We start from the raw sequence: 21,633 nt of genomic DNA on the forward strand, positions 1-21,633 counted from the left end.
CCCAGGTTCTAGCTGTTTCTATTAATTGTGAAATTTTAAAAGTTTGAAGATACTGTTCATTTCAGCTTCTCACAAATCCTTTAAAGAAACGGAAAGCCAAGAAAATTCCTATTTATATTCTCATGACCACATCAGATACTGACCAGCATGGTATTATTGATTCTATTCACTGTAAACTATAATAAACAAGCAAACACAAAAGAAAGAATAGGTCCTGCCTTGAAAAGTTTTGCCCTAGTGTTCTTAAACTTGATCACTCTATGAATGAGCAGAATTTAATCCAGAGAGAGCCCACCATGGACAGACTTCTTTTTTCTTATGCAAATATGAAGTTAAATCATGGAGGAATCTGATCTGGGCTTTAATGATTTTATTTTTTTCATTAACCTTCTCTCATTTTAAGATTTTAAAAACCTTTAGATCTTCCAGCAACCAGTATCAAAGTAGACTTAGTTTTAGTCACAGAGAAAGTGTGCATTTATCATCCTTTGCTGCTGCTGCTGCTAAGTTGCTTCAGTCGTGTCCGACTCTGTGCGACCCTATAGACGGCAGCCCACCAGGCTCCCCCATTCCTGGGATTCTCCAGGCAAGAACACTGGAGTGGGCTGCCATTTCGTTCTCCAATGCATCAAAGTGAAGTCGCTCAGTTGTATCCAACTCCTAGCGACCCCATGGACTGCAGCCTACCAGGCTCCTCCATCCACGGGATTTTCCAGGCAAGAGTACTGGAGTGGGTTGCCATTGCCTTCTCCTTTATGACCATGTTAATGAGTGCTCTGTGGTGTCCCATGGAGGTCTGCTCTGCGGGTACTTCGGTTATATGGTTATATGGTTCCTGATGGTTCCCATCTATCTTCTCTTCATCTCTGCTACTGCTCAGCCAGCACGTCCTGCTGCTGTGGTCTCCCCAAGTTCAAAAGCTTTCATGGGATGGCTTTTTTTGCACATGGGATTCAACCCAAACTCCCTAGGCCATCATCCAATCCTCTCCAGTTAGATACCAACCTGCCTTCTGTCCTGATTTGTCATCTGAATGTTCCAGGAGGCTTTCTTCTGCCTCCAGGCCTTCATTCATGTCTACTCTTATGAAATCCCTATGACCGTTCATGGTGGTATAGAGTTCTGCAGTGGCGGTGTTCTCTTTATGTTTTGATAATTAAAACCAATCTGTGTTGTCCTTTTCAGTCTCAGATTTGATAGATTTGCTACTGAGAGCAGACAGCATTTTAGGAAGAAGCAGGCAAGTGGGAGTGGTATCTGTTATCTTATAAGGTCTTACTATATGCCTGTGCTCAGCACTTTGTGGCATTATTTACTTCATCTTTTCAGACCTGTGAGAGAGGTGCTGTTATCATCCCCATTTTACAGATGTCCGGCTGGAGGCTTGGAGGTTAAACCACTCGCCTGTTGTTTCACAGCAAGTGAATGTTAGACCCCAAGTACTCCAAGTCCATACCCTTCACCGCTCTGCTGTCTCAGCAGAGATGGGGCTGGGAAGTAGGAATTGGGTGGGGAGGAATGACTCCTCGCTGGATTCTAGTTCCCCTATTTAGTGTTCCCTCAAGGTTCTGTGGTTACGGGAATGAGCACTGACCTGAGAGAAGATCCAGTCCAGTCTGTTCACTCAACTTGTACATCTTTAAACAAATCACTTCATCCCTTGGAGCATGTGTGGGAAGTTGGACCCCTGAGCTATTATTCTGTTGCTCTTCTGATGTAGAAAGGTCAGGCGTTGGCATCTCTGTTTTGTGTCTTTTGACCTCTGGTCTAAGCAGGTCACTGCTTACTGTCTCCCCTTTGCTTCCTCCAGTTTGTTTCCCAGGGGCAGCTGAAGCCACTCCCTCTCAGGTAGCTTTCTCTCTTCAGTCCTCAGAGATCTCGCCCTTCCAGGTGTTTAAGCAGAACATTTGACTTTCACATCGTACGGCAGCGTTCATAGCTTCTTATATGACTGTCGTATGCCCTCAACTAGATGTAAGCCCTTCAAGAACAAGGACTATGACTTATGCTTCTTTTTATTCATGATATTTAATGTATTGCTGATACCAAAACACTTTTTGATTTGCTGAATCTTATTGCAACCCTTTTTCTCTGTGTAATGTTGGATCATTGTGAATGGAATTCCCTTGTGGCCTGTGCCAGAGGGTCTCATGCCTCTTCTCATGATTGCTAAAAATTTGTTTGATTTTCTTTGGCTAAGAAAAAATTAGGACAATATTAGAATCTACTGTTGATTTTATCCCTGCTTATTTTATTACACTATGAAGCATACAACAAAGACTTAAAGTCTCTACCAGTCAGTTAGAAAACTTTATTGAACATATCTGTTTTGCCTATCATTGTTCAAACAAGAATGGGAGATACATAGACCTTTCTCAATTTTCCAAATGCTTAAAATCTGTTTCAGAGAATAAGCCCATATTTGTGAAACCCTGAGGAAATGGTAATGTCATATACCATGTGATAATGTTTATAATTGTTGCAGATGTTTAGAGGCAGCCAGTCATTGTGGAATAAGCGAAGTATGTTTCCCAAAGTATGTTCTCTGGAACGCTGATCCTACAGGATATTCCTTAAATGATCATAAGTGGGAAATGCTGTGTATTATATTTTGTACTTGGAGATTTACAGTGTATAATAATGTATTAATGGATTTGAAAATCCTTTTAGCATAAAAACGTTCAACTTATATTTCATGTAACTGCTGTCAGTAGCCTGCAGTGAATGCTTTGCATGATTTGATGAATAGATAAGTTTTGGATGGTTTCTGTAATGACTTTTCTTGAAGGAGGTGGGAATTGAGCTGGGTCTTAAATAGTACAGAAAGGGAGGGGATTATATTTGAAACAGAGGGAACAATATGTGTGACACAGAGGTAGGAGCGGATTTAGCTGGGTGAAGGGTGTCAGGGTTCGGGGGGAGATGTTGAGTTGGATAAGATGATGGGGCAGGTCCCCAGGACCTGGAACACCATGCTGAGGGACTGAGATTCTTTACGGGAGGAATCAGAGCCTCTGTGGGTTCTGAGGAGTGATGAACTGTGATGGAGGAGATGTTTAGGAAAGGTTCATCTGTGATGGTTGAGAGCAGCTCAGGGTCAGGGGGTGGGAGGGTGAAGGGCTGGCTAGGTAGCCTAGTGGAATTAGAAGGGACTGCCCGGGATGGTGAAGGACTACTTTTGTCAGCCTTTTCTTGAGTTACCCTCTCCTGATACTGCTTCCTCTTGAATTCTTTCCTCAGGAAGCACTGAGCATTGCCAAAATGCAGGTGGAAATGGGAGCCCAGGTGTTGGATATTAACATGGATGATGGCATGCTGGATGGTCCAAGTGCAATGACCAGATTCTGCAACTTCATTGCTTCTGAGCCTGACATTGCCAAGGTTGTACAGAACTTCGATTCATCAAGGGGAATTTACACGTGCTGCTCTGTCGCTCATTGACTTTGTCACTTTTCCCTTTGTCTGTCATCTCATACGCTGGTTTTCTGTTGTACTGTGTTGAAAGCCCAGTGGTTTCTGATTGTTCGTTTTCTCACATAATGGCAGCCTTTCAATATAAACCAGACTTCAAAGAAAAAGATGTGACCATAGTGCGACTGTTTGCAAGGCTTCTGGAATTGGTCACAAGGATTATTGAATTTCCTCTGATGTCTGAATAGGCTAAGAACTAACTTTCATGTCTCTGAAGGATATATTTACTGTTCCTACCAAATCATTAGTTCTGTTTCTACCACAGACTAGGGAACTCAGATATCAGATAGTCCTTCCTTATTGCAGGAAGAAGAGATCTTTTTAGGCATATCAGAGTAAGACAAAATTATAAAACAAGATTAAATTGAAGTATTAATGTTGGCGTTTACATTTGTTCTTTAAAATGAAAGTTAATTTTTGTGTCAAGCTTTTCAAAAATTTTAGATGGGTTCTAAAAAATCAAAAATGTTCATTTCTTTACAATTGAACTTGTGATGAGTGAGTTTTGACTTTTTTTTGTTTTTGTTATTCTTTTAAGGACACTTCCTAGTGCCTTAAGTGCCAAAAGGGCTGTCATTTTTTTGTTAAGTTTCAGCAAATGTTTAAGTGAGAAGTCCTGTGGTAAGCACTGAATTACATTAACCCATCCTTCATTTGTGTCTTATAGCTCTGCACTTAAAAGCCTCAAGGCTTCTCTGGGAATAAATATTTTGAGAATTTAAGGTGAAGAGAAGCTAAATGACCTGTTTAAAATCAGAATCAGAGGGGGCGAAATGACCCCACTGAAATGACTTCTGTGCTCTCAGTCTGATATTTAGCTATGATCTTTTGAGTTACCAGTTTCTGGCCCACACATGAGGTCTCTTGTTAGACTGGAATTACTCCAAATATTTTGGTATTTAGGAACAAGAATAAGATTAAAATCCTATCTCTGTTATTTGTATATTGTTTCCCTAAAGGAGAAAGAGGGAATATATGAGAGTCCTTGGAAGGGGATTTGTGGTGACTTGCTGTCTTTCTGTGATCATCTTGCCTTTCTGTACTCAGGTGCCCTTGTGCATTGACTCTTCCAATTTTGCTGTGATTGAAGCCGGCTTAAAGTGCTGCCAGGGGAAGTGCATTGTTAATAGCATCAGCCTGAAGGAGGGAGAGGATGACTTCTTGGAGAAGGCCAGAAAGATTAAGAAGTTTGGAGCTGCCGTGGTGGTTATGGCTTTTGATGAAGAAGGACAGGTGAGTGATTTCTTTTGATCTGGCTTCACTGTGTTACACAGTGGCTTAAAGCAGTGGAAGAGAACTGAGTCCAAAACAGATGTGTATACTGTATGTACCATACATATGTATACACATGGGTATACCTTAGAGATACCATGGGTTCCATTCCAGGCCACTGCAATAAAGTAAATATCGTAGGAAAGCCAGTCACATGAATTTTTGGTTTCCTAGTGCATAGAAAAATTATGTTTACACTATACTATAGTCTATTAAGTGTGCAGTAACATTGAAAGTGAAAGTGTTAGTCACTTAGTCGTGTCTGACTCTTTGCAACCCCATGGACTGTAACCCACCGGGCTCGTCTTTCCATGGGTTTCCCAGGCAAGAATACTGGAGTGGGTTGCCATTCCCTTCTCCAGGGGATCTTCCCAACCCGGAGATCGATTGTCTAGAAAAAAAGTACATACCTTAATTAAAAATACTTTATTGCTAAAAACTGCTATCATCTGAACCTCCAGGGAGTTATAGTAGTAGCATCAAAGATCACCATAACAAGTAGAATAATAAAAAATAAGTTTGAAACATTGTGAGAATTACCGAAATGTGACATAGACATGAAGTGAGCAAATGCTGTTGGAAAAGTGGTATCAATAGATTTGCTTAATGCTTGGTTGTCACATACCTTCAGTTTGTAAAGCAATGCAGTATCTATGAAGAACAGTAAAACAAGGTCTGCCTCTATATATACATATATATGTCTGTGTGTATATATATGTGTGTGTGTGTATACACCTATTTACATCTATCTAGATATGAAAATTTGCTTATATTGTAGTCTCTACATCAGTTGAAAAAGGAATTACTCAATAAATGTTGGACAACTGGCTATGATTTTAGAAGAAAATAAACTTGAGCCCAATTTCCCACCATATACCAAAATAAAATATACATCAATTAAAGATCTAAATGTAAAAGAAAAAAGTCCAAAGAATATATGGGAAAATATTTATCTAGGTTTAGGAAGCCAGAAATAAAACTGATAGACCTATTTATATAAAAATGTAAAACTTTGTATGACAAAAGATATGGTTTTATTTGCAGCATGAGTTACAACAGTGGGTTTATACCCCTAATATGCAAAAAGTTTCTATAAATCAGAGAGTAAAATACCCCTATCAAGTCAGTGGAAGCATGAACAAAGAAAATGAGCAGCAATTTTTAGAAAAAGAAACACAAAATAGCCAATGAATATCCTAAGTCATACATTCGTTTTTCCTTTGTAGAGTGATTTTCTTAGTTTGTAAAAGTGGAATGGCTAGGTCAAAGAGTGTGCTTATGTGACATTTTGATATACATTGTTAAATTTTCCTTCTGAAAAGTCATCTTCTGCTGCTAGTTAAGTGTGGTAAGGCCAGTTGACATAATTTTTATTTTTTTACCAAAGGTACGACTATGCAAATAGTTAAAGAGACATATTTTTTTTTATGAAAGCATAAAGCATATATTGTTTTATGAAAAACAAAAGCCCTAAGCCTCCAGATCCCCAGATAACTGCTTACAACTTAGCTGATTCTTGTATCATTTACCTCCTCATCTTCAAATTCCAGTTTTAGTTATTATTTATTGCTGTTCTAGTGGTTAAGAACTTGACTTTTTCATCATCCTCTACCCCCACTCCATGTTTCTTTCCTTTTATCCCCCCATCTTTCCAATATAGTTAATTTCAGTTGTAACTATTTTTGGCACTTATATTAAGTAGTGTAAAAGTACTTAGAGCTGCCAGAACTTACACAGGACTGGGAAATAGACTCTTGGAGGGCACAACAGAAGCTTGTGCACCAGGACCCAGGAGAAAGGAACAGTGGCCCCACAGGAGACTGTCCCGGACTTGCCTGTGGGTGTCTGGGGTGGGTCCAGGAGTCTCCAGCGAAGATGTGGGTCAGTGGTGGCCTGCTGCAGGCTTGGGGACACAGACTATAGCAGTACATGCATGGGATCTTTTGAAGGAGGTCACTGTTATCTTCATTACCTCCACCTCAGGTAAATAGCAGGTAAATTTGGCCCCAGGTAAATAGCAGGGAGGGAACACAGCTCCACCCATCAACAGAAAATTAAAGATTTACTGAGCATGGCACCGCCCATCAGAACAAGACCCAGCATCCCCCTCAGTCAATCTATCCCATCAGGAAGCTTTCATAATCCTCTTATCCTTCTCCATCAGAAGGCAGACAGACTGAAAACCACAATCACAGAAAGCTAACCAATCTAATCACATGAACCACAGCCTTGTCTAACTCAATGAAACCATGAGCCATGCTGTGTAGGGCCACCCGAGAAGGACGGGTCATGGTGGAGAGTTCTGACAAAAAGTGGTCCACTGGAGTAGGGAATGGCAACCCACTTCAGTATTCCTGCCTTGAGAACCCCACAAACAGTATGAAAAGGCAAAAAGATATGACACTGAAAGATGAATTCCCCAGGTTGGTAGGTGCCCCATATACTACCGGAGATCAATGGAGAAATAACTCCAGAAAGAATGAAGAGACAGAGCCAAGCAAAAACAGTGCCCATTTGTGGATGTGACTGGTGATGGTAGCAAGGTCCGATGCTATAAAGAGCAATATTGCATAGGAACTTGGAATGTGAGGTCCATGAATCAAGGCAAATTGGAAGTGATCAAACAGGAGATGGCAAGAGTGAACATCAACATTTTAGGAATCAGTGAACTAAAATGGACTGGAATGGGTGAATTTAAGTCGGATGACCATTATGTCTACTACTGTGGGCAAGAATCCCTTAGAAGAAATGGAGTAGTCATCATAGTCATCAAGAGTCCGAAATGCAGTACTTAGATGCAGTCTCAAAAAAGACAGAATGATCTGTGTTGATTTCCAAGGCAAACCATTCAATATCACAGTAATCCAAGTCTATGCCCCAACCAGTAATGCTGAAGAAGCTGAAGTTGAATGGCTCTATGAAGACCTACAAGACCTTCTAGAATTAACACCCAAAAAAGATGTCCTTTTCATTATAGGGGGCTGGAATGCAAAAGTAGGAAGTCAAGAAACACCTGGAGTAACAGGCAAATTTGGCCTTGGAATATGGAATGAAGCAGGGCAAAGGCTAATACAGTTCTGCCAAGAGAACGCACAGGTCATAGCAAACACCCTCTTCCAACAACACAAGAGAAGACTCTACAGATGGACATCACCAGATGGTCAACACTGAAATCAGATTGGTTATATTCTTTGCAGCCAAAGATGGAAAAGCTTGATACAGTCAGCAAAAACAAGACTGGGAGCCGACTGTGGCTCAGATCATGAACTCCTTATTGCCAAATTCAGACTGAAATTGAAGAAAGTAGGGAAAACCACTAGACCATTCAGGTATGACCTAAATCAAAGCCCCTTACGAATATACAGTGGAAGTGAGAAATAGATTTAAGGGACTAGATCTGATAGACAGAGTACCTGATGAACTATGGATGGAGGTTCACGACATTGTACAGGAGACAGGGAGCAAGACCATCCCCAAGAAAAAGAAATGCAAAAAAGCAAAATGGCTGTCTGAGGAGGTCCACAAATAGCTGTGAAAAGAAAAGAAACAAAAAGCAAAGGACAAAAAGAAAGATATACCCATTTGAATCGAGAGTTCCAAGAATAGCAAGGAGTTATAAGAAAGCCTTCCTCAGTGATCACTGCAAAGAAATAGAGGAAAACAACAGAATGGGAAAGACTAGAGATGTCCTCAAGAAAATTAGAGATACCAAGGGAACATTTCATGCACAGATGGGCTCGATAAAGGACAGAAATGGTATGGACCTAACAGAAGCAGAAGATATTAAGAAGAGGTGGCCAGAATACACAGAAGAACTGTACAAAAAAGATCTTCATGACCCCGATAATCATGGTGGTGTGATCACTGACCTAGTGCCAGACATCCTGGAATGTGAAGTCAAGTGGGCCTTAGGAAACATCACTATGAACAAAACTAGTGGAGGTGATGGAATTCCAGTTGAGCTATTTCAAATCGTAAAAGATGATGCTGTGAAAGTGCTGCACTCAACATGCCAGCAAATATGGAAAACTCAGCAGTGGCCACAGGACTGGCAAAAGTCAGTTTTCATTCCAATCCCTAATAAAGGCAATGCCAAAGAATGCTCAAACTACCGCACAATTGCACTCATCTCACATGCTAGTAAAGTAATGCTCAAAATTCTCCAAGCCAGGCTTCAGCAATATGTGAACCGTGAACTTCCTCATGTTAAAGCTGGTTTTAGAAAAGGCAAAGGAACCAGAGATCAAATTGCCAACATCCACTGGATCATGGAAAAAGCAAGAGAGTTCCATAAAAACATCTATTTCTGCTTTATTGACTATGCCAGAGCCTTTGTGTGGATCACAATAAACTGTGGAAAATTCTGAAAGAGATGGGAATACCAGACCACCTGACTTGCCTCTTGAGAAACCTGTATGCAGGTCAGGAAGCAACAGTTAGAACTGGACATGGAACAACAGACCGGTTCCAAATAGGAAAAGGAGTATGTCAAGGCTGTATATTGTCACCCTGCTTATTTAACTTCTATGCAGAGTACATCATGAGAAACGCTGGACTGGAAGAAGCACAGGCTGGAATCAAGATTGCTGGGAGAAATATCAATCACCTCAGATATGCAGATGACACCACCCTTATGGCAGAAAGTGAAGAAGAACTAAAGAGCCTCTTGACGAAAGTGAAAGAGAGTGAAAAAGTTGGCTTAAAGCTCAACATTCAGAAAACAAAGATCATTGCATTTGGTCCTATCACTTCATGGCAAATAGATGGGGAAACAGTGGAAACAGTGTCAGACTTTATTTTTTTGGGTTCCAAAATCACTGCAGATGGTGACTGCAGCCATAAAATTAACAGACGCTTGCTCCTCAAAAGAAAAGTTATGACCAAGCTAGATAGCATATTCAAAAGCAGAGACATTACTTTGCCAACAAAGGTCTATCTAGTCAAGGCTGTGGTTTTTCCAGTAGTCATGTATGGATGTGAGAGTTGGACTCTAAGGAAAGGTGAGCACCAAAGAATTGATGGTTTTGAACTGTGGTGTTGGAGAAGACTCTTGAGAGTCCCTTGGACTGCCAGGAGATCCAACCAGTCCATTCTAAAGGAGATCAGTCCTGGGTGTTCATTGGAAGGACTGATGTTGAAGCTGAAACTCGAATACTTTGGCCACCTGATGCAAAGAGCTGACTCATTTGAAAAGACCCTGATGCTGGAAAAGATTGAAGGCGAGAGGAGAAAAGGACGACAGAGGACGAGATGGTTGGGTGGCATCACCGACTCAATGAACATGGGTTTGAGTAAACTCCAGGAGTTGGTGATGGACAGGGAGGCCTGGCATGCTGCAGTCCATGGGGTCGCAGAGTCGGACACGATTGAGCAACTGAACTGAACTGAGTGTAAAAGTGGAGCTGTGTAGTTTACCATGATTCATTTTCCTTTCCTGAATCCTCTTTGTTTTCTGAGAAGTTAATACTTACCTTTGTGTTTATTTTGTTTTTATATATTTTCAAACTATTCCCTAGTTGTGTAAATTTCCAATATGCAGTGTATGCAGACACCTTAAGTAGACTGTCATTTTAATTTGTTGAATAATTCTCCCTGCGAGACTTCTGACACGATCAGGAGTGGCTGTTCAGGAGGCTGACTGCATAGCTGTCACTGTGCTATGTCCCTCCCCATCATCCTGACAGTTCTTTTCACCTCTCTCATAGCTGTTTATATTTCAGGTTCCTCATACTTGGTTTAATCTCTTATTTAGCCAAGTGCATCCTCTGGTGAAAGAAGACATGAAAGTAAACATTTTGAAGCCTTATGTGTCTGAAAATGGCTTTATTCTACTTTTATACTTAATTGAAAATTATATGAGTACAAGCCTGAAATTATTTTCTCTATGTTTTTAACTCATTGATCCGTTGTCTTGTAGTTTCAGTTGGTACTGGTAAGAAGCTCAGTGCTTGTCCAACCCTTGATTCTTTTTATGAAGCCTATTTATTGACCCTTTTTCTGGATGTTTCTTGGATCTGCTGTGTCCATGGTTTTCTGAAGTCTCGTGATCATGAGCCATTCATTGTGTTAAGCCCTCAGTAGGCACTGTCAGTCAGGACACTTACGGCCACAGCTGCAAGAAGTTTCCTTGAATGGTTTATCCTCTCGTGGCCTGTGTATTATTCAGAAACTGGATGTTTTGGAAAGATTGCCTAATTTTTTTACCTCTTCTCTCCAGTTTTTCAACTTTGACATTTGTGAGATGTTGACATCTACATTTATCTTCTCTTGAGTTTTATGTTTTATGTTTATGTTCTCTTGAATTTTATGTTCTTCCAGGAGCTCTTTTTTGTTACCTAAATGTTCTTTTTCAAATTTATATAGCAGCCTGTTTAAAGGAGGCAGATGTCTTCTCTAATTCCTTCAAATGTATCTTGAGCACCTAGTATGTGCCAGGCTGTGAGGAGTTAGCAAGGAGCAAAACCTAGTCCCTTCCCGTGCACAATTTGTATTCTTAGGGGGCAAAAGGAATAAGGAAAAAAACAACATAAAAATACAAGCACACACCCCTGGGTAGTGTTGAATACAATGAAGGGATATGGAGAGAATGAGGGTGACAGGCATACCACAGTGGGAGACGCTCTTTTATGTAGGGTGGTTGGAGATGGCCTCATGGATAAGGTGATATTTTAGCAGAAAGCTGAAGGGAACCAAGGAATGAAACATGTAAAAATGTAGGGCAGAGGGAGCCTTGAGATAGACGCCTGCAGGTCATGTTTGAAAACCACAGGGCGGCTGGTAGAGCCAGATCAGAGGGGAGAAGAGGTGATGGGGGAGGACATGATGTTAGAAAGGCTTCAGGTCAAATCACGTAGGGTCTTGGAGACCTCTGCTAACACTTGGACTTTTCCCCTGAGTGATCTGAGAAGCCACTGAAGGGTTCTGAGCAGAGGAGCGAACCTGGTCCGAGTTGTATTTCAAAACCACTCTGGTTCTTTGTGGAGAAGGGTCTGCGGGGACCAAGCAGAACAATTGGAGGTTGTTGCTGTAGTTCAGGTGATGATTGTGACTGGGACCAAGGTGGGAGCAATAGAATATGTAAGGACTTATCTGTTTCTAGATATATTTTTGAAATAGAGCCAGTAGGATTTGCCTTCATGGAGGTTGTGAGCCAGAAAGGAGGAGGAGTCTGGGAAGTTTTTAGGTTTTTTTGGCCTGGGAAGGTGAGATAGAAGGTCAGTGAATAGCCTGTTTGGGTGGGATTGACTAGAAGTGTGTGTTTGGACACATGTTTGTATGTTAAGTGTGTGCTTGTGTAGATGAGTCTGGTTTTCCTGGGCAAAGTCTGGCTTGAAGATAAGATTCCCTTCCTTGGGAATTATTTGTGCATTGATGAAAATTAAAGCAGTGAGACTGACTTCACCAAAGGAACCATAGTAGATAAGAGGTCCTACGATCAAGTGACTCTTGCAGCCACAGTGCTTAATGGTCAGGAAGAGGAGAGGGTGCTTTCGGAAGGACTTAGGAAGGACTCGCCTCCTTGGTAGAAGAGGAACCAGAGGAGAGAGTTCACCTGGAAGCCAAGTGAAGAACAAGCTTTCTGAAGGGCATGGTGAGCTGAGGATAGATCAGGGAGGAAGAGACAAGCATTTACCCTTGGATTTGAAAACAGAGTAGTTTATGATCTTGCAGAGAATGGGATGGGGGCAGCAGATGTAAACCATTTGAGCGGAGTTTTGCCATAAAGGGGAACAGAAATAGAGTGGAAACCCAGGGATGCATGTGAGAATAAGAATGAATGTGTGTGTGTCTGGGTGAAGGTAGATGATGTGACCACATGGTTTTGTAAGCTGGTGGGAATGACCTGGTAGACAGAAGGGGAGGAATTGATGTGCAAGAGAAAGGGGGCACTTGCTGGGTCCATGACCTCGTGGGCTGAGAGGACTGGCAGCCAGTCTGCACAGGGAGGGGGAGTTAGCATGCTCACAGTGCAGGAGAGAAGGCTGAGCTGAGAATGCTGGGGGAGTCTGTGCTTCTGTTTTCTCAGTGAAGCAGGAGGCAAGGTAAGCTCTGAGAAGGAGAGTGGAGTGTTGTGTGCTTTGTGTATGTGGCGCTTTCCTGGGAGTGTAAAGCAGAAATGTTCTCACAGGGAAGGATAGTCACTGCCTGTGCTTTTAAAAAAACATACATAGCCCTGGGTTCTGCCCCTTGAGTTTCTGACTCATTTGGCCTGGGGTAGGATCTGGCTTCAATAATTTTACAGGCTTGGAGGTGATTCTCATGAATACTCTGGCTGAAAACCAGCAGCAGAGTTTGTCTCATTTAGTCCTCATAGCAACCACGCGGGGTAGCTGTCGTCCTATTTTACAGTGAGCCAAGGTCAAATGGCTGGGACACAACGGAGCCACATTTGGATCCCTGGCCTGCCTGGTTTGAAAACTGATACACGCTTCCAAATCCTGTGTTATCTCCACTGCAGAGTACTTGATCTTGGCTAAGAACAAGCGTTCCCAATTTAGATTTGAATGTGTCCACAAATAAAGAGCAAATGTAGAAGAAATTTTTTGACTTGCCAGTTATGAGAAAAATACACATTAGGGCAATATTAAGGTAATGGTTTGTCCTTACTAAGTTAGCAAAAGTATACTTTAAAATCATCAAGATCTGTGCTGGTATAACAGTGGTAAAGAGAAAGTCTTGTTCATTGTAGAGTGTAGCATAAATTGGGATTGTCCTTTTTTTTTTAAGTTCTACCAAGTTTATTGCTACAAACACATCTCCCTCCACCCTCATGCCTGTGTGCTCAGTCATGTAACTCCATGGACTGCAGCCTGCCAGGCTCCTCTGTCAATGGACTTGTCAATTCCAGGCAAGAATACTGGAGTGGGTTGTCATTTCCTTCTCCAGGGATAGTCCTTTTGAATGACCCTGTAATACCTAAAGACATAAAAATGTTCATACCCTTTGAGATAATGATCTCATTTCTGGGAAGTTATCCCAATAAAAGCATTAGTAGCATAAGAATACTGTATATGAAGAGATTTTTCACTAGCTTTTTATTGACGATATAATAACCTTAATGCCCAAATGGGTAGATACTGATAACTTATGTTACATCAGTCTGTTGAAATATTATTCAAAGTATTTAAATATTAATTATGAATATTGTGGTGCAGCATAACAGTGCTTTCAAGGTATAAATAAAACCATAAAACAATAGTTATATAGACACTGTATATATACAGCTACATAAAACTCCATTTGGTAAAGTTTGGAGGAAAATGTTGTAAAGGAGAATAATTATTAGAGTGAGATGGTGAAATTAAAGGTGCCTTTTTCAAAACTGCTTTTCCTAATTAAAAATATTTTTCTGTATGATTATAGACTTACATGCTCATTAAAGAATTTTGGTATTAAAAATTATAAAGAGCAAAGCAAAAAAATTCATGTAGTTGAAAAGTTCGGGAAACAACAATGCAGATATTTTGGTGCAAAGGCATTTCTTCTGTCGATTGAGTTCACAACACTATTGAGTGTAACAATCAGTTAAGAACCAAGATTTGCTTTGCTTGACTGATACCACACGTTATAAGTAGAAAGCTCTCTTAAATGGAAAACCACTGTTGCAACCAAATAAAGCAGAGGAATTCACACTACTGTTGTTCCAGTACATGATGGCTATCTTTGCTTTATGCTTGTGATCTATACTGTGATGACAACCTCAAGGTCAAAGCAAGGTCAAGGCCAGGTATGACAGAACTGGCCTTGAGACTTCTGGATTAGAAGGCAAATAAGGAAGCATTTCTGTGTTTTTTGGTTGATGTTAGTAGTTTAAATCAACTTATTTAAAAAATTTTTTTATAACTTTATTTATTTGTTCTAGGCTGTGGTGGATCTTTGTTGCTATGCACCAGCTTCTTAGTTGTGACCAGTGGGGGGTACTCTCTAGTTGCAGTGTGAGGGCCTCTTATTGCTGAGGCTTTACTTGTTGCAGAGTACAGGCTCTAGGGCCTCTGGGCTTCAGTAGCTGTAACACAAAGGCTCAGTTGCCCTGCAGCATGTGGGATCTTCCTGGACCAGGGATCAAACCAGTGTCCCCTACGTGGATTCTTAACCACTGCCAGGGAATTCCTTATGTGATAATATATAAATTATAGTAAGAAACTTCTGTGGGGAAAAGTAACTATCACTACTCACTTTCTAGATTGAATTCTCCTTTTCTGATTGAAATGATTATTTTTATATGACAATTTTTGATTGTGTAAGGTTTCTTAGCAGTACAGTTAGCACAGAATAGACTATATTATTTTTGCTTATACATGTGTATACTGATTATATGAAAAGATAATCAGTATTTTCATATAAAAGATTCATTATATTCAACACATTTTCCTATGTTAAAATGATTTGAAAATAATTTTATAATTTATAGAGAAATAAAACTCTATCAGGATATTGATTAAAATTAACTAATCCTAACCACCCTTATAGCAGAAAGTGAAGAGGAACTGAAAAGCCTCTTGATGAAAATGAAAGAGGAGAGTGAAAAAGTTGGCTTAAAGCTCAACATTCAGAAAACTAAGATCATGGCATCTGGTCCCATCACTTCATGGCAAATAGATGGGGAAACAGTGGAAACAGTGTCAGACTTTATTTTTGGGGGCTCCAAAATCACTGCAGATGGTGACTGCAGCCATGAAATTAAAGATGCTTACTCCTTGGAAGGAAAAGTTATGACCAACCTAGACAGCATATTCAAAAGCAGAGACATTATTTTGCCAACAAAGGTCTGTCTAGTCAAGGCTATGGTTTTTCCAGTGGTCATGTATGGATGTGAGAGTTGGACTGTGAAGAAAGCTGAGCGCAGAAGAATTGATGGTTTTGAACTGTGGTGTTGGAGAAGACTCTTGAGAGTCCCATGGACTGTGGGGAGATCCAACCAGTCCATTCTAAGGGAGATCAGTCCTGGGTGTTCTTTGGAAGGACTGATGCTAAAGCTGAAACTCCAGTACTTTGGCCACCTCATGTGACGAGTTGACTCATTGGAAAAGACTGATGCTGGGAGAGATTGGGGGCAGGAGGAGAAGGGGACGACAGAGGATGAGATGGCTGGATGGCATCACCAACTCGATGGACGTGGGTTTGGGTGAACTCCAGGAGTTGGTGATGGACAGGGAGGCCTGGCGTGCTGCAATTCATGGGGTCACAAAGAGTCAGACACAACTGAGTGACTGATCTGAATTGAACTGAATCTTGAAAACTGGAGAAGGGCATGGCAGCCCACTCCAGTATTTGTGCCTGGAGAATTCCATAGACAGGGGAACCTAGCAGGCTACAGTCCTTGGGGAAGCAGAGTCAGACATGACCGAAGTGACTTAGCACTGAATCTAGAAAATAATGAGGATCTGTATCTGGGAGTCATTCAGGAACATGATATGTCTTTCCAGTTACTATTCAATCAAGTTTTATAGTTTTTCTTTAATAGGAAATCTCAAGAGCATTCCTATGTATTTGTGTTATTTCCTTGTTGTGGTTTTTGTTTATTTTTCCTTTCATAAATATTTTTCTTTTGGTAGTAATTTTTAGATTTTTATTTCATCAGCTTTTTAATTAAATTCAGATAAGTTGATACTGGTTTTGAGTTGAATATTCTAGTAGGGTGTGTACCCGTAGTTTTATTTTCCAGTAGGATGTGTACCGGTAGTTCTAGGAAACCAAAATCACCTTTACTTTTACTTTGCTGAAGGTAGTTGACCCCAGCCAAGGAGTTGATTCTCAATTTTTCTGCTCTGACACTCTTTGAGCTTTGTTAAAATCTGATGTATATTTTCACATTTCAAGAGACTCCTTTTTAGTGGCTATAGAGAGGTCACCCCTCTCTGGCGAAGATGACATGGTTGAGTATTTCTCTCCTTTAGCCTTTCTTTATAAGATGGATTGTATTTTAAATTCTTTGTAGGAAGGAGACTTGTCCAGTGCGCCTTCAGAGGTGAGAGTTTGTTGTAGGAATATGAGGAGCATAGGCCTCCGACCCACGTTTGGTCTTACCTCCATGCCTGGGCTGTTCATCCTGTCCACCAGAAATAATAGCATGACATTCAGTTGGCATACCTCCAATGCTGAGGGTCCCAGTTTCCCAGAATGCATTTGTTGTGAGAGATTTGAGTGGATTCATTTGCTCCTGTTGAGACATAGCGTTGCTTCATCCAGCCTGTAGTATTTGGCTTTGCAGAGTAGGATTTTCTAGCTAACAGCCTCTCTCTGTTGTTTCTAGAGAAAAGCCGTGAAGAGACATTGGCTCATGATAAAGACCATTCAGATGAGTCTGCTTTCTGATCTCCTCACCTGCTATGTCACTGGTGGTTCTTCTAAACCAGTAGTTCCCAAATGGGGTGATTTGGCCACCCCAGGAGACACTTGGCAATGTCTAGACAGATTTTTGTTTATTGTCATGACTGGGTTATTGGGAGGGGATGTCCTTCTGACATCTAGTAGGAGAGGGCAAGGATGCTGCTAAAAACCCTGCAAAGCACAGGGCTGCCCCCACAGCAAAGAATTATCTGGTCCAAATTGCCAATAGTATCTTTTTGAATTGTGGTTTACTCTGGATGTATGCCCAAGAGTGGGATTGTGAATCATGTTGTAGCTCTATTTTTAATTTTTTGAGGAACCTCCATACCATTTTCCACAGTGACTGCACCGGTTTATGTTCCCCTTTCTATTGCAGCATTTGTTACTGTAGACTTTTTGGTGATGACCATTCTGACTGATGTCAGTCAGTGGCTGACTTTATTTTTGGGGGCTCCAAAATCACTGCAAATGGTGACTGCAGCCATGAAATTAAAAAACGTTTACTCTTTGGAAGGAAAGTTATGACCAACCTAGACAGCATACTCAAAAGCAGAGACATTACTTTGCCAACAAAGGCCCGTGTAGTCAAGGCTATGATTTTTCAGTAGTCATGTATGGATGTGAGAGTTGGACTATAAAGAAAGCTGAGTGCCAAAGAATTGATGCTTTGAACTGTGGTGTTGGAGAATACTCTTGAGAATCCCTTGAACTGCAAGGAGATCCAACCAGTCCATCCTAAAGGATATCAGTCCTTGGTGTTCATTGGAAGGACTGATGCAGAAGCTGAAACTCCAATACTTTGGCCACCTGATGTGAAGAGCTGACTCATTTGAAAAGACCCTGATGCTGGGAAGTATTGAGGGCAGGAGGAGAAGGGGACAACAGAGGATGAGATGGTTGGATGGCATCACTGACTCAATGGACATGGGTCTGGGTAGATTCTGGGAGTTGGTGATGGACAGGGAGGCCTGGCGTGCTGTGGTTCATGGGTTCGCAAAGAGTCGGACATGACTGAGTGACTGAACTGATTCTTACTGATGTGAGGTAATACCTCATCATAGGTATTTTGATTTGCAAATTTTGATTTCCATTTCTCTAATAATTAGCAATGTTGGGTATCTTTCTGTGGGCCTTTTGGCCATCTGTATGTCTTCTTTAGATCTTTTGTCCATTTTTGATTCTGAGTTACCCAATTCTTAATCCGGGGCGACTTCTTTTCTGCAACTCATTTTTCTCTCTGATGTTATCTGGCTGATGGAGAAAGGACAAATGAGGTTTTCATATTTAATCCTCTTCTATCTGCCAAGTGCTGGCTCTGGGCACTGAGAATATATAAGGGCCAGTAGAGGACCCAGCTCCTTTCAAGATTCAGTGTCTTTCAGAGGTTTTGGTGAAAGTGGAAGAAAGACTTGATGAAGCAGGGAAAATCTAGGACAGTAGGATTCCAGAAAGATCTGAAAAGCAGGGAGAGAGTTCATTTTTAGGGCTTGGAACATTACCTGGGAAGCCCTGTTAAAAGGAAGGCAAAACTAGATAGGTTATGGGTCTTATCTAGATAGGTTGTAGGTCTTACCTAAATATTTGGGTGTATTTGTTTTAAATACATCTCTAGATAGTAGGTCAGTCTTCTTTTCTTCCTGGGAGCTGTCTCTTTCTACTGTATCTGCTTCCTAGCTTTCCCTTTGAAGGTACTAAAGCAGACCCATCCTCTGCTCTTTCCAGGGATTGATATGTGTACTAAGAATTTGGCAACCCACTTCAGTATTCTTGCCTGGGAAATCCCATGGACAGAGGAGCCTGGTGGGCTACAGTCCCTGGGGTCACAAAAAAGTTGGACACAACTGAGCACACACGCACAGGGCCAACAGCATTGCATTTTGTCAGTGTCATATCACTGGGCAGTCAGGTTGGCTCTGCTGCTGCCTGGTCACCAGCCTGTCTCTGGCTGGCCTGATCCATCGGCTGTGAAGTTCTCAATAGTATTTGAAAACAGTGCCTTAGAAAAAGCAACTTATGAACCTTCTCTCTACGATTTTGTCTACACCAATCCCTTGCGTGGCAGATTGCCTCTTCATAGTTGGCTCCAAGGTCAAATCTAAGCAATCAGAAATTCTCAACTAATGGAGAAACTTCCCTTTATTCAACTTCCCTTTTTTCTGGGCAGCCTCCATTGTTACCCCTCCCGTAACACACACACCCTGCCCCCAAATCCCACTTGTGGAGATTTATTCTCTCTCCATAGTGCTTCCCCAGGGCCCCTCCTGGCTGTCCTTCCGTCCGTGGCACTGAGCACCTGTGCCCACTCCACCTCCTTCTCCCACCCTTGGCCATGGACTCCAAGCCAAACTCATTTTCACATCCCCCAACCCAGGAGCAACTATGCTGTTCCTGGCCAAGTTATGACCATCAGATGAACTTGAGAAACAAAACGCTGATGGGAAAATGCAGTCCTCTTTTCCTCACCAGGTTGCCTCTCAATGTTGACTTCACGTCTGAAATCCTGTCCATTTCCCCGTTAATCCCAAGTTCCTAGCATCCACATTCTGCCTCAAGTGTGAGTTCTGCCAGGGGCACAGCCTCCATTCTTTCAGGTGAGGAGTGAACCCGGAGACGTTCCAAGGCGACCTCGCGTCTCCCAGCTCAGTGCTGTCCCCTGAGCTTCATCCCCTGCCTCCATTTCTGCCCTCAGGCTGCTGCTTCTCCCTGGGCTCTGGGTGTCCTCACCCTTGCCTTCAGCTCATGTTCACACGTTAACTACAGTAGAGAAGCCACTCCAAGGGTTTCTGAACAAAGTCTATGCCCTCAGTGATTTTGTAAAGCCCAGATGTCTCTTGTCATGTTGTTTTTCCCTTCGAAACTTCCCTTTCTCAGCCTTTCTCTTTCTGACTTGTCGTGCCTGTCTGACGGTGGCATTTTCGTCTCTCCTACCACTTCCATTGTGAACTCTGGCAGCAGAACGGCCCCTGCTGTCCCATGTTAAGCAGCTTCAGTCATCTGAAACCTTTAAGCTGCCTCTGAAGTTGGTCCCCTTTCTTCTCTGCTTCTTGTTAGCCTGCATTTTCATGGTATCTGGGTGTCTTTGATCCTTTTTTTTGCCTTCTCATAGTATCAGCCTTGATAAATAAATAAAAAATTATTTTACATTCATCTTATTTCTCCCTAAGTGTCTGATAATCATGCTGTGGCTGAGCAGTGGATTTATTAACGAAGCTTCTACCTACTGATGGCTATCTAGCTTTCCTACAGCTTAAGGATAAACCTAGTAAATTGTAAAATCAGAGAAGATATTTATTCCTTCCTCTTGGCCCTTGCTGCTGCTGCTGCTGCTAAGTCGCTTCAGTCGTGTCCGACTCTGTGTGACCCATAGACGGAAGCCCACCAGGCTCCCCCGTCCCTGGGATTCTCCAGGCAAGAAGACTGGAGTGGGTTGCCATTTCCTTCTCCAGTGCGTGAAAGTGAAAAGTGAAAGTGAAGTCGCTCAGTCATGTCCGACTCTTAGCGACTCCATGGACTGCAGCCTACCAGGCTCCGCCGTCCATGGGATTTTCCAGGCAAGAGTACTGGAGTGGGGTGCCATTGCCTTCTCCGTCTTGGCCCTTAGGTTTGCAGTATTGTCGCTGGGGTTTCTTCTAACTCAGCCTAAGAAGGTGCATCTCACCCATCAGTGATTCTCACCTGGGCTGTACATTAGGATCACTAAGAGACTCTTTAAATACTGTTACTTAGGTCTCATTTCAGGGTTCTGATTTAACTGGTCTCGAGTGAGGTTCAGGAACAGGTATTAGTATTAGAAAACAGAAATCCCTTCGGGTTACTCAAATGTGCCAGCAGAGTTGAGAGCCTTCTGGATCTGTAAAATCCTCAAGCCTTGAGGCTTATTAGCATGTTTGTGTCACCACCCTGGCTGAAGAACAGGACAGAGGGAATCTTGGAGAATCTAGCTTGATAAAGGCCTGTCCTTTGAAACTGTGCATTCTGAGATTTGCTTGTTTATTCAACAGATGGTAGTTGCTTTCTTTTAATGTGGCAAGTAGTGTACTAGGTGTTGGGAGAACAATTTGAAAAGACCTCATTCGTATGGAGCTGATGGTTGCTTCGGTTCTGACCTAGTGATAGATTCATGACTCAGATGAAAGAAATGACCAGGACCTACCAACGCAACTTCCCTTGTGGCTCAGCTGGTAAAGAATTCACCTGCAATGCAGGAGACCTGGGTTCAGTCTCTGAGTTGGGAAGGTCCCCTGGAGAAGGGAAAGGCTACCCACTCCAGCATTCTGGCCTGGAGAATCCCATGGGCTGTATAGTCAGTGGAGTCACAAAGAGTTGGACACGACTGAGTGACTTGCACCTCACTTCACCAACCCTACTAGGTTACTATGAAATAGTAACAGCACTGGTAGCCCCAAACCCCTGTTCCTATTCAGTTAATGAGCTTAGCTGGGCCGTTAGCCTAGAACCTAGACCTCTGTTTGGCCCTCTGGTGAACGGATAACTGAAGTTGAAGATGAAAAGGCAGCCCTAGGTGACCTGCTCCTGACCACTTTCTTCTGGGCTCACATG

The 21,633-nt window shown here is 42.0% G+C and overlaps 1 protein-coding gene across 6 annotated transcripts in view; it reads left to right on the forward strand.

Moving 5' to 3' along the window:
• The window catches only part of MTR (5-methyltetrahydrofolate-homocysteine methyltransferase), a 125,189-nt gene that overhangs the window by 38,809 nt on the left and 64,747 nt on the right, over nt 1–21,633 (forward strand). For all 6 annotated transcript variants that reach the window (XM_006050165.4, XM_006050167.4, XM_006050166.4 and 3 more), the window contains 2 exons: nt 3,241–3,381; nt 4,519–4,704. In XM_006050165.4, the coding sequence (XP_006050227.3) occupies nt 3,241–3,381; nt 4,519–4,704 (327 nt within the window). The remainder of the gene's footprint in view (nt 1–3,240; nt 3,382–4,518; nt 4,705–21,633) is intronic.

This window comes from Bubalus bubalis, chromosome 4 (assembly GCF_019923935.1).
Source record: "Bubalus bubalis isolate 160015118507 breed Murrah chromosome 4, NDDB_SH_1, whole genome shotgun sequence".
Lineage (NCBI taxonomy): Eukaryota > Metazoa > Chordata > Mammalia > Artiodactyla > Bovidae > Bubalus > Bubalus bubalis.